The sequence below is a fragment of the Vicia villosa genome, unplaced genomic scaffold, assembly GCF_029867415.1.
Source record: "Vicia villosa cultivar HV-30 ecotype Madison, WI unplaced genomic scaffold, Vvil1.0 ctg.001121F_1_1, whole genome shotgun sequence".
NCBI classification, from domain to species: domain Eukaryota; kingdom Viridiplantae; phylum Streptophyta; class Magnoliopsida; order Fabales; family Fabaceae; genus Vicia; species Vicia villosa.
In genome coordinates, this window is record NW_026705488.1 from 182318 (window position 1) to 196057 (window position 13740).

Consider the following 13740-nt stretch of genomic DNA (forward strand, 5'->3'; position numbering starts at 1 on the left):
TGAACACAGTGAATTCAAAATCAATAGGAAAAGAACACATGGGAAAATCTAAGCGATGAATGAAATGTAAGAGTGTGATTTCAAAATCAATAGCAATGAAAAAGGTGAATTGAAGCAAAATTAGTGCAGAATAAACGACAAATGGAAGAAGAAAAAAAGTGGTAATTAACAAAAGTCCGATTGTATTATCCTCTTCAATAGCATGTTCATTAGGCTGTAATATTAAGTGAACACACAATTAATACCAATATAATTTTTTTTTTCTTATTTTTAAGTAGTTCTTTTTCATTTGTAATGGTGTTGAGTAAAATGAGTATTATTCTGGGATTAAACTTCTATATTCCTCATCTTAATCACCCCAGTAATGAATTTGTCTAGTCATACTTTCATAGAAAATGATTTTTTCAGTCATTCAGATACACTCCATTGTTTCTTTTTAAGAGATACACTCCATTGTTTTTTTAAAGAGATACACTCCATTGTTAAGTAGCCAACGATGACATTCTAAGAAAAGAAGAAAAAAAAAAGCAAATAAATATTACACAACCTACACTCTAACTATTATAACCAGCGTTGTCAATCACAAAGCCCTTTGACAACACCTTGAACTCGATAGCATATATTGTGAAATAGTGATTTGTGCATAGCTGCTATAACAACACTGGCTATAATTCAGGGAAAAAGATGTGTTACAGCTATTGAAAGATGCATTTAATGTAGCATCGCAGCATTGCGTATCCACAGCAGTCGAGGAGACAAATCGATTTGATGACCATTGCTGACACTTCTTTCCCAAAAAAATTGGCATTTTATGAAAAGCTTTCATCTTGTGAGGCTGTGATTGATGCAAGCCTCTTCCATTAGTAACCACAATATACATACCAGCTTAATAATCCACCAATAGTAATACAGTTCAACACCCTTGAACCACTCACTAAATTCAACTTGAACCCACCACTCCCTGCCTACTTCCTGTTTTTCAAGGACCCGCCATTTTCTTCGCAACCATTAGTACTAAGCTTTGGTGGCTGTGCTGAATTGAATCCATTCGCCTTGACAGATCCAGTGCTGCCCTCAATTCCGTTAACGACCCTTGTTGGCTCAGAGTTCTTATCGGTAGAAACAGGTGGTTCTAACAATTCCAGGCGTTTCAAAGATGGAACATCTCCGTCACAATATCTGCGCCATATGTTCCTATATGTAGACTCTAGACCACGGATGAAGTTTGCTCCATCACAAACAGGGGACTTGGACATGAGCTCTCGTAAACTCATTCTTAAGTTTTGTAATGCTGGAATGTCGGAGGCTAACGTCATGGCCAATTTAACATATTCGTCTTCATTTTTGGCAATCAAATTCTCCAGCCCTGAATTGTTAAAAGTTAGATATTCATGTTAAATGAGGAAGCCAAATAATGCAAATATATATATATATATATATATATATATATGCTCTACAAACTATTGTATACTGAAGGCTAAGGAAAACAATTAGAGGTAGAGAGAAACTAAGGTATTGGTAAACACCACATGACTTTATAACATTGATTTTAAGAAAAATTGTTTTATTTATAGAAAAGACTAGCTTTTAAACTCTTTTTTGGATAACAAAAACTGTTCATTTCAATAAAGCCGTGAGAAATCAAATAAAAACTACTACTGATTCAATGACTTTAGCCAGGCGCTGCTTTGGCTAGCAGGAAGGCATTCCACAAAATCACAAGGTAAAACATGCAACAGCTATTGGGAAGTAATAGTAATAATGATTACTGAATATACTCAACATCATACAAATATTAAAGTGGATCCCATACCAACATTGCTAAGAAGACTAACACCAACATTGTGTGCATGTACTGAACCAGCCATTGTAACACATGGAACTCCCATGTATAAAGATTCACATGTCGTAGTTGTCCCAGCATATGGAAATGTGTCCAAACTACAAAAAGAATGGTAGGTATAAAACAAGTTATTTAACATACACACATAGTGTTCTTATAATTGTAATCAAAAAACCATATCCAAAGTTTGATTTGTCATTTTCAACATATATTTGTAGCAATGACTTTCATTTCACTAGACATACAAACAATCAACAAAATATTAGTATGACCTCAATCATGATTGACAACAAGATTAAAATCGACATATGTAAATAGAAAGCACATAAAGATAAGAACAATATGGCAAGTAGCTGTTTCGTAATATGTTTCACACTCAACGAAATAACCAGGAAATAACTTGTAATCGAGTATATTTGTACATAGTCTCCAATTGCCCTATTCTATAGGATATTCATATACTACTCCATTACACGGTACTTTTCAAGGAAGGCACCATTATATAGATAGACTGACTCTGACAATCAAATGTAGGTAAGGCTATGCCAGCAAATGGTAAGTTTGAGATTTTGGCCACCCAACTAACCATTCCAATGTAAGTAAATTTTATATTTTAAGTTTCCATGCTATTTAATAATTAGAATCAGACACAACCATCCTTAGTATACATGTAAGTTGCTGAGTTTTTGGATGCAAAAATAATTTAAAAGAGTAAGAATAAGAACATGTCTGATTTTGATGAAATTTTCCACAGAAAGGCCTTTTGAGTAATGCTCTCTTGATTATGCTATGTTCCAAATGCTTAGTTTTTCATTCAAATTATTAATTGTGCTATGTTCCAAGTTGAGTCAATCTTTCAGGTGTCCGAGAACTTTTTATATAATGCACCACAACTGTATCTAATTTGCACCAAGGATATGAAAAGGGTTAAGAATTAATTAGATGAACAGATCAAACAGAGGTGCTGCACATAATAACGGAACATGGCCAACAGTAAACCAATATCTGTGTTGTAAAACAAAATGAGTTCAGGAAGGACCATAAAAACATCAAAGAACAGAAAAATAGATATTACCTGATGTCCATCAGAGAATATGCTTGCATATGGTCGTGGTTAAGTAGAATAAGGGGCAGAAGATCAACTCGTAATGGTTCCAATCCCAACTGTTCTAGTGTTGAAAGAAACCTCTGTCGCACACTATCACAGCAAAATGGTTTACATTTTACCACGAGGCGAGAATTTGGAATTGCACACAGTATCCTTGCCCAAACCTTCAATACTGTAGGAGTAATCTGATGAAACAAAATAACACAAGTTAGATACAAGACCTATCTTTAAAAACAAACATGTACACAAATATTTTACATAAGCACTACCTTGGCAAGATTGTTAAAACTACCAAATGTAATAAAACCATTGGAAAGAGCAGGAGTCGGACACACAGGACCGGCCTCAGGGGAAGGAGTGTAACAAAGGAAGCAATTTGGTAATCGGACTAACTCTTCAACATGCCTGTAACAAAGAAAACATGACATGAGAAAATAAAATGCAACAAGACTGATAGAGAAAAACATAGATCAATGACAAGAATGTACGGAAATTCAAGAAGATAACTACTTCTGCTTTGTTTCAGGAGGGTCTGCCAATGAATCAGATATTCTGTAATCAATTGCAGGCAATCCTGTAGTATTGGGATATCCAATCCAAGTCACCTGCTCGTCAAACAACATAAGTTAAAATTTGCAGAGATCAAATTATGTACTTTTACCACATTAATGGAAGTATATCGCCTGTTGTCATAAAATGATGCAAGCCACTACAGATCACAAGCTTGATGAGTAGATTTAGCACATACATGGAGAAGGCTATGTATAAGATTGAAATAAAAGCATAGATAAAGACATATATCTAAGATAGTTGTTTCAAATGTATTTAGTCGTGTAAGTTTCTTTCAAATATTAGATACATATATGGCCCCTCGCTTTTGGATTCTTGCCTGATATTGCCCATCAACAAATTAATCATATTTTAGGAGTAAATACTGACTAAGACGCTGTCAAACAATTCTTCAAGTTTCTATTACTCAGAAAATCACATAAATCAGAAATGTTATGCCAACATATGCAGTAAAATACTAATTTGCATTTTCACAGAACACATCTGATACAACTCAATAGAGATTTGAGTATAAAAAAGAAAACCAAGTCTACAACATGTAGCAGGCAAGGGTAGGAAAAGCTGTAAGCTGAAAAACAAAGGAAAAAGTATGCATACAGATTTGAAAGAAAAAAAATACCTGAACTGGAGCAGGTCGACATGCCATCATTCCCAGCTTGTTATTTGCAGTATGACCAGTAAGTTCTACCAATATATCAACTTGATCTTCTTTAATAATATCAGCGACCTTTTTTTCATCAGTCCCGTAAATTTCTTTCCAGATCCCACCCTTCTTTAAAACTTTCTCTCTAAACCGAATGGTTTTTGAATCTGCCTGCAACATCACGATAAAATTAATTTTAAAATGGAAAAAACGGATATTAATAACTTAATTATGGAACCTCAGTTAGAATGTTAACAATAATTAGAATTATGACAAGACAAATTAATTTGAACTCTCCATGCAGGTTATACTTGATTCTCTCCTACTAAGCCTGAGGATCAATAAACAACCCTGGTGCTATGGCTAGATCCAGGGAACAGTCAGACCTATTGTGATTCTATTGTAGACATGATATCTTGCATTTACATGAGGCAGGCCTGATAATTTGTAAGCAATAAACTATTGATAGAAATATAACTAACTTTTAATACTTAATCCAAAATATCACATGAGCACCAATTTGAATAGATGTGCAAAGAAAAAAGTAAATTTCCAATATCCAAAAGAATACCACTAACAACTTCATTCATGGCCTATGACAACTAAAGGTTAGTTTTCCAATGTTATCAAGATCTCCAACAAGTAAGCAGTATATCAATATTTCCAACATTCCAAACAAATCAATTCAGCAAATGATACCTTGACAACTGCTGAATAAACAATCACTTTATATTTGGCGTAATTGTGATAGATAAGGGGAGCTTCTATGAAATATGACACAGAGTGTGTAAAATAATCAGGAGATACATATCCTATCACAAGAGGCCGTTCGGGATCTTTTGAGTTGTTCCATGATGGGAATGGTTGATATAGTCTCATAAATCGCCTACCCCAGTCCCTGAAAGGAAACACTGTTTTGATAAGTCTTAAATCTAAATGCCATTCTACTTTCTCATATTAAGTAAACTGCAGCAGATAAAAATATTATGGAAGACAAATTTTGTCAATAGAAACTACAATCAGTCATAACCCATGCACATAATTGATGATTTGATACCATAAGGCTCTGTTTTTTGAGTTTGAAGAGGAGGGAAAGGGAGGGCTTTGGGGGAAGGGAATTAGAGGGGGGAAATAGAGAAATCTTTCCCTTTTCTTTTTTTTAGTAGTGTTTCTCAAGAGAAAGATAAATGAATATACTCCTAAATATCAAGCAGAAAATAGCTTATGTTCACATAATACAGCATTGTGATTCAAAAAGAAGTGTGGTTAATCACAAGCAAAATTGTGGTTAATTCAGTTGAGTATATTATTAACTTAGATCATGTAAAAAATTGTAAAATTGTGGTTAATCGTATGGTTGAACTAATCACAGTTTTTGACTGTGAACTAAATAAACCACCTACTCCATTGGATTAACCACATTTTTTAATGTGATTATGTGTTATAGATGTAGGAAAATATGGGTGTCTTAATATCTTCACTCTTTTCTTTTAAGCATTTTTTACTATTCTTCTTCTTAACCATTACCATAAACAACAGTATCAACATTTAATACAAAAGCACAAACTATGTCTCTCTCTCTCTCTCTCTCTCCCCCACACCCTTCCCCGCCAGCACAATGCAGTTGCAGGAGAAGTATATTTACTTTGTCATCCAGGTAAATTATACTACATGTCTCCCAATATTTATGAAAATCCAATGAAGTTGCTATTTTCTCTCATCCCAATATCACATAGGTAAGTTATGAGAAAATTTAAATAATCAGTGATGATGAAACATTATATATAGTAAAATCAGTAAAATGTAACTAATAAATAGAAATTGAAATACAAAAAATTTAGGAGAAAGTTGTTACCTATGAGCTTCGAAAAGTTTGTCATCATTTCCTTCATCTATGTAATTCATTGCAAGCAGGCGGTTCTGCACATTAAGGTGCATTAAAATAAGGATACAATACAATTACTTTACAAAAAAGCTTAAATAATTAAAAGACATAATTCTTTCTTGCAAAGAGAAAATTCCAATTATCGACAAGTTTTCTACAACCGATAACTTAAATATTCAGCCCAAAAAAGAAAGATTAAACAGATCTGAGTAGCATCCATGCGGGCAAGTGCCAGCTTTGGAAAATTTTACACGGGTTAACAAAAACAAAACATCCAGCCATAGTGCAACAGACCTGGCCAGCATTTCGAGAGTCAGGATCAATCTTGAGACATTGTTCATAAGCATTAATTGCTAGAGCAATATCACCAGCATCTCTGTAAAGAACTCCTGCACAATAAGAACAGAAAAAATGAAGAGCATGATAGAAAAAGGTTTAAATTACAGGGACACTCAGAAATAAATCGTATTTTTGTAAATAAACATAATGAGAAACAAAATTTCATTTTAAATGCATGGAATATTTATCAAAGTAATTTTACAGCTAATTTTAAATATCAGTCTCAGATTTTAGGTTGGGCCTAACTCATTCCTACAAAACCAACTTGTAAGGTGGGGATTGCCCCCACTTATAAACACAACACAGGTGGAACTAAATCCATCCCTTCAAACCCAACAGAATGAAGGTGTTGGGGGATTAAGGCAAGCCAAATGCCGCATTATGGCGACTAGGGGCTGACCGCAATTAAGGCGGAAATTTCAACAGTTTGTATAACTAATTGACATACTTTTACTCTTCTAGAAAAATGGTCTAACCAAAAGAAACAGCATGCGTGATTTATCTCAATTTGATTTGGCATCATTTCTTCACCTTTTCTGACCATCCTAATAAATCTATCCTAATGTTAACCATAGTTAGACTAGTGAGGAATCTGATTGCTGAGAATGAGACGACTCTATGCAACCAAGAAACTTGACAAATTCCAACTAAGAAAACTGCTTAATATATTGAAGGCATAATCCATATTTGATCAAAGCCATTAGGCCACATAACCAAATCTAAATATTATGCTGAAACATGTCAAACAAGAAAAGGACAACCTTAACAAAAAAAACACCTAAGTTTGTTACAAACCAAAATGGCCAAACAACTACTCCCATTGTCCCTAATTATAAGCACCCAATGGAAGAAAAAATTTGGCTCTAAATATGAGCCCCTTTTCAAATTACTAGATGCATTTATTACTTATTTTTAAGCATAACCTTGATTAATACTACTTTTTTCCTATTTAGCTATTGAACAAGTGGTCAACGCATACTCAGATAAACATTTGCACGGAGGAATTCCGCATAAAGTCCTCAAATTTGCCATGGAAAATGAAAAAACAATATTGAATACGTCTCGTCTATACACAAAGGACAATTTACCCATACTCTAATACAAAATAGACACATTAACTACACTATTAACTTTTCATAAGAGTGAAATATGCCATGGGTGTTTATATTTAGGAACGGAAGGAGTAATTTATTAGATAAAGGATAAAGGATAAAAAGACCTAGGTTATTGTATGCCTCTGCATATGTCGGATTTGCAATGATAGCTTTCTCAATCATACTTGCAGCGGCGTCCATCTTACCCTGGGGAAAGTAGAAAATATAGTAAAATGAGTAACCAAAGATATTTGATCAACTTCAAAATTAAAAATTTGTAAGATGCTTACCTGGACAGTGTAGACAACACCAAGGTTATTTAATGACTGTGAAAAGCTGGGCTTGATTGACAAAGCAAGCTACAATGCAAAAAAGAAAAAGTTGCTATCAAATATATATGCAATCCAGCAAGGGTTGATATTGAAATAACTGACACAACTGTCATTACCTGGTAGCATTCTACAGCTTTATCAAGGTTGTCACGGTCTTTATATATAACACCTAGATTGTTACAAGCTTCCGCACAATGTGGGTTGAAATGAAAGGCGAGCTCGTAGAATACAATAGCCTAAGTAGTATAAAAATTTTAGAAGTAGCAATTAATATTACAATAAAGCAGGATCTAAGATCTTAATATATTCCGTATGTGTGCACTATGTAAGAAATATACACGGATGTATGTGCAAGACGTACCATATCAAACTTAAGCATCTCACCATAAGCAACCCCGAGATTATACATAGCATCAGCATAATGCCAGTTATAATACAAGGCTTTCTTATAAAAAGCCACACCCCGGTTGATGTCACCCTCCAATTTAACCTATATAAAACAATACAGTGGTCTCCATAAGCAAGAAAATATTATCCAAAGTAGTCAACGCATCTCATTGCACATGAGGAATAGAAAGAAAGAAAGGTGTCCAAGAAAAAATGTTCACAAGAAAAATTAGAAAACATTGATTCACAAACACAAACCATACTACCGCGTGTTTCAAATCAGAAAAGTTTTCCAAAACTTTGTTCCTAGAGGTCATCAGTGTGCTACTATTCATGTTGATATAACTAACATTGCACTATTATTCATGTTGATAATAGAAGTATTTTGTGATTTTTTTTCTTTAAAAACAAAGAAAGAGTGCATCATACATGAAAACAATACCAACAAAATTGCTTAAATAGTTAGCACTGCATGCATCACCTTTGTTCCCAAATCTGTCAAAGCTATAGCCATATTATTTTTGGCAATCTCGAAGTTAGGTGAAACAGCTAAACACCTGCCATAAAACATAAGTTGATCATATAAACCTACAGCATAAGTCCAGTCATTAAGTGCATGCTTAAACTAGATTAAGGTCCATTTCTTTGTGCTTCTTCTAAAGAAAAGGCATTTTTAAGTTAAAAGGTGCAACAACATCAACAATCAAGCCTTATCCCACTAAGTGGGATCGGCTACATGGATCAAATTACACCATAATGTTCTATCAAAGACCATGTTTCTATCCAATTCATTAATCTCAAGATCTTTCTTAATAGTTTTCTTATAGTTTTTCTAGGTCTTCCTCTACCTCTAGTTGTTTGACTTCCTTCCATCTGATCTACTCTCTTTACAACAGAATCTCCAAGTCTTCTCCGTACATGCCCAACCCACTTAAGTCTATTTTCCATCATTTTTTCTACTATAGTTGTTACCTCAACATTCTATCTAATATTGTCATTTCTAATCTTATCTCGTTTAATCTTTACCATACTTTAATGTTAAAAGGTATCACCGAAAAAATTACAACAATTATGTAATTCAAAGAAATTATTTTTGTGCTCTTCTCAAAAGCTAAAAATAATAAGGTGTGTTTGGTTAGAGAAGGCATTTTCCATTTTTCATTTTAATTACTAAAATGCCCTCTTGTTTCACTTTTTATGTTTTCAAAGATTTTACCGTTAGTTTTACTGTTCCTTTGTAAAAAAATGAAACAAGAATTAGAATGAAAACTAGCACAGTTTAGCAGTAAAAATTGAAAACTAAGATATAAGCAGAAAACACTCTCTCAAACAAAACAACCCTACCTTTCAAAATGTTATATTACCATAGAGACCCACTTCTTTAAGCTAAATCAAAGCGGGCAAGATTTAAAAATGTTCTACAACAAAATTTTCATAGAGCTTTTATTGAAATACTATTATTTATACCATCTAATAAAAGCATTAAATTAGCTTTTTGACATTTTTGCACTTATATTATTGAAAAATATATTTTTTATAATTATTTTTCATTCGTCTTCTAGTTAAAATACACATATAGACCCTTAATTTCTAGGGAACCAACCCCATTGTTTTCCAAAAGCTCTCTTGACAAGATTTTGTTTATTAGCTACTTTGAACACAAAATAAGCCAATCCTTATACTCTAAACAAACAAAAAATGCAAAACTTGGCTAGTCAAAAGATGTATGTGATTACCTCTCATAACAAGTAATAGCCGCTTCCAAATCACCTCGATTTTTATAAATCACGCCCATGTTGCAATATGCTTCGGCATACATAGGCCTCTCTGATGAAGCTTTTTCGTAGAAAGTGAGGGCCATGTCATATTGCATCATTTCAGAATAGACCACACCAAGGTTATAATATGCTGGCTGCAAGGACAAAGAAAGAAAATTTTTCATCGTATATGCAGGTAAAAAGCTAATAAAATTTAAATGGATTAAACTAAAAAGAAAAATGTGGGAAAAGGATTGAGATAGAATTACAGCATAGTGTGGATCAACTTTTAGAGCTTCAAAATATTTTTGAATTCCCTCCTGAGTGTTTCCTGCAAGCTTTATGTTGGTACCAATATCCGTTAGTACAATGGCTAAGCATTCAGCAGCTGCTTTGTACGTAGGATCCACCCGTAACGCCTTTTGATATGACTGCTCCAGGTAAATCATTTGATTATCAGTGATAGCTTCTATTCAAATGATGTATCACATGTCTAGATTCAATGTATGATGTATGTAGTAACTGGGATATTGTTTCTTTATATATATTATATTTATCTATAGTGTATAAATGACATGTTTCATCTTTCTTGATAACATGAATGTAAATTGTTAACATACAACTGAAATCAATACTAGCATGCAGTGTTGTCGATGGCGGTTCATAGAAAAGAGCCAAAATCCCACCATACCGGCCGCTTTGCAGTGCAGTTATAGTAGATTATGGCAGAAAACCCCACAATATCAAACTCTGGGGTACTGCCCCAGGCAAGGACAAATGTGACACTAAGGACGTCCACATTAAGGTACGCGCACCTCGTAATAGTATAATACCCTTACCAAGGCAGTCAAAATTGCTATTTTACTTGGGATCGGGAAGAAGAGTCAAGATAGGAATCGCAATTGCATGATCATAACTCAGATAGTATGATCCTACTGAAAATATTAAAATATCAAAATATGATATAATTAGTTAATAGATAGTAATATAATATAATATAATAAAATTCACGGTATGATATCAAAATATCCTAGTCCAAACAATATACTAATATGATATCAAAATATCCTAGTCCTAACAATACACCCCCTAAAAAACTTGTCCTCAAGATGCATTATACTAAATTCCATCATGTTTAATAGTTGTTGAAAAAACAAAACTTTCCCTTAAGACCCATCCTTAGGAACTTGATAAGCCAGCTAAATGTAAAGGAGTAAAAAATTCTTTATGGATCTGATTGATCAGCACTTTCCTAAAGTAGATGCCAAACCACGGTTGTTTCTAATGACAATCTTTCCCAACCACCATAGATGCAACTTCAGCTTGGCAGTGAACCTGGTGAATAATCTGGTCAGCAAATAAACGGCGTAATGAAAACATGAGCATGACGCCTGAATTATGATTGGGCTAGATGAGCCTTGTTAGGCCCAATGGATTACTGCCTTGGTTTAGGCTGGCTTAGGACCCTCTTTTCATGAACCCAGCAGATACTACCACCATAATGGGCTTTACCCATGAGATCTAAAAATATACCCAACTTGCAGACCACCCATTTGTCCCCTCTTTGTTTCTTCTCCCCCAAAGCCTCCAATGAATTTTGGCCTTGAATTAGGCAGACTTAGGACCCTTTTAACATGAACCCAGTAGATACTATCAACATATTGGGCCTTGCCCATGAGATCTAATAATATACCCAACTTGCAAACCAGCCATTTGTCCCCTCTTTGTTTCTTCTCCCCAAAACCTCCATGGATGATTTCGGATGGGACAGTTTTGGTTGTGAGTCTTGTTTCTCTTCTTCGGTCGTCGCGTCAAGAACTCAAGAAAAAAAATGAAAAATTGGGCTAGGGTGCGTCTTGTTTCTCTTCTTCAGTTTTAGCCATGAAAAGGGTTTTTCAAAAGTGGGTCACAAAACCCATGGCAAGAAAAGGATTTGTTTAGCACCAATCACACAAGCTTACACAGAATCCCTGCTAATCCAACATAATCACAATTTTTCTGTGAATCAGGATCATTCAGAGTTGGAAAACCCGGAAAATAGTGCAATCTTACACACCAACCTAACTACCATGACCTTAACCATAAGTAGATGGTAAACAAATTAAATAAAATATGCTGCTAGTCTAAGCATATGCATTCCTCAGTCAATAACTGTTCTGAAAGAAAACCAAGTTAATAGCTATTACCCGGTAGAAAATAATACTGCATATATAGTGCAAAACCTCGAAAAAAATAAATTGCATATAATATCAATTTTTAATGGGTATTGTTTGAATGTATTAAATTCATAGGAAATAATTCAACTCTTAATTATTGTCTTGCAAACGTAAATCCTAATTATGTATCAATTCTTTAATGCATATAATCTCAAGGATGCTGACACCAAGTGCCCCTCACTAAGTAACTCACAGAAATTCAATCTGATTTTATAAGCTTGTTCAAAAAGTTTCATGTGTGTTCTTATGTTAAAAATAACTAAAATTTTACAAACAACTATTGTACTACTAAGCCTAGCAGAGTTAAGTTATGTGAGATGGATGCAATCAACAAATAAAATCTAGTCACCTCTAAGTTGGTTAAACTTTTTCAAGTAGCTAAAGCACTCATGTATTAGAAAACAAAAATGCCATGCTATTTCATCAAAAACTACTCATCAAGCAATACACATACCTCAGCTGCCTCCATCAATCGACCTTCCTCTTTATAAAGAATACCACAATGTGTGAGAGCACAAGCATTCTGAGGATCCAACTTAATCGCCTCCAAAAAACTATCAAAAGCTAGCCTCCCCGTATTCTGCATCTGCAAGCATATCCCTTTCCCAATCAGAGCCTCCACATTCCCACCATCACTCTCCAAAACACGCTCATACAAAACAAGAGAATCCGCAAACTTGTTCCTCGAACGCAAAATATTAGCATACATAATATCTTCTTTCACTTCCGATTTCCGGTTCACCGAAACAGTACCATCACCACGAGAACTAACAGACGGTTCTTTCACTTTCGAAAAACCATTATCTCCACCTAACTCCTTATCTTTTCCATTCCCGTCGTTTTCTTTCATCCATGCCATCTTAACCACTTTCCTAATCACAATTTAGAAACAGTAATAACAAATTTTAGCTAAGTTGATGATAACAAGCACAAAAACGATCAAAAACCCTAAGTAACTAACTACAGCTAACATTGAGGATTTACGTAACAATAAAGAACGAAAAATGAACTATACGGAAAAATTAGGGTTTTGAACTTACAAGAGGGTTCTTCTAGGGCATGGGAGGTTGAGTTATAGGGTGGAGAGATGGAGAGTCATGGCGGAGTTGAGAGGAAAATTGCGAAGAGGGGAGTAGAGGTGGTGGCCACTGTCTCCTCCTCTCCTCCGATGAAGAGGTGACAGTAGTTGGAGAGAGAAAGGGGGAGGATGATTGTGGCAAAACCCAGAGTCCCACTGACAATGGTTTGTTGAGTAAAAGGATGGACGTAAAGTGACAACGCAGGCTTTTGTTTTCTTTACCCTTTTTATCAAATGGGTACTATACTACCATTATTAATGTCACCTATAAATAATAAAGGGGTGAATTTATTTGGAATGCATTGTACAAAATTTATTCTATTAGCATATAATTATTCATGGATATATGAATTAAATTCTACCTATAATAGATAGTTAGATACTATATTTTATTTTATTTTAAAATGGTTTAATTTTATAAAAAAATTATCGATTTAATCGCTTGAGAGATAGTTGTCCATATATTGATAAGAAATGTATGAATTCTC

The 13740-nt window shown here is 34.3% G+C and overlaps 1 protein-coding gene across 2 annotated transcripts; it reads right to left on the reverse strand.

The window, feature by feature from the left end:
- Positions 1–536: 536 nt before the first annotated feature.
- LOC131633370 (probable UDP-N-acetylglucosamine--peptide N-acetylglucosaminyltransferase SPINDLY) lies at positions 537–13494 on the reverse strand. 2 transcript variants are annotated; one of them, XM_058904080.1, is made up of 18 exons: positions 13215–13494; positions 12629–13041; positions 10228–10389; positions 9938–10113; positions 8683–8758; positions 8176–8304; positions 7931–8050; positions 7773–7841; positions 7608–7689; positions 6344–6438; positions 6020–6084; positions 4864–5062; positions 4141–4335; positions 3462–3556; positions 3221–3356; positions 2919–3136; positions 1814–1941; positions 537–1366 (listed from the first exon to the last, which is right to left on the reverse strand). In XM_058904080.1, the coding sequence occupies exons 2-18, from the start codon at positions 13031–13033 to the stop codon at positions 966–968; spliced, it is 2751 nt and encodes a 916-aa protein (XP_058760063.1). In that variant the 5' UTR covers positions 13034–13041; positions 13215–13494; the 3' UTR covers positions 537–965. The 2 variants fall into 2 exon arrangements, with proteins under 2 accessions (XP_058760063.1, XP_058760062.1); XM_058904079.1 differs by having other exon boundaries at positions 12629–13046; positions 13215–13493.
- Positions 13495–13740: the final 246 nt, after the last annotated feature.

Bases quoted from the DNA above. Each gene is read 5' to 3' on its own strand.
- LOC131633370 (XM_058904080.1), bottom strand. From the start codon at position 13,033: ATGGCATGGATGAAAGAAAACGACGGGAATGGAAAAGATAAGGAGTTA. The intron at 7,842-7,930 runs GTAATGACAGTT...TTTGCATTGTAG, and splicing joins AAGCTGTAGAATGCTACCAG to CTTGCTTTGTCAATCAAGCC. The intron at 3,137-3,220 runs GTAGTGCTTATG...TTGTTTCATCAG, and splicing joins GTTTTAACAATCTTGCCAAG to ATTACTCCTACAGTATTGAA.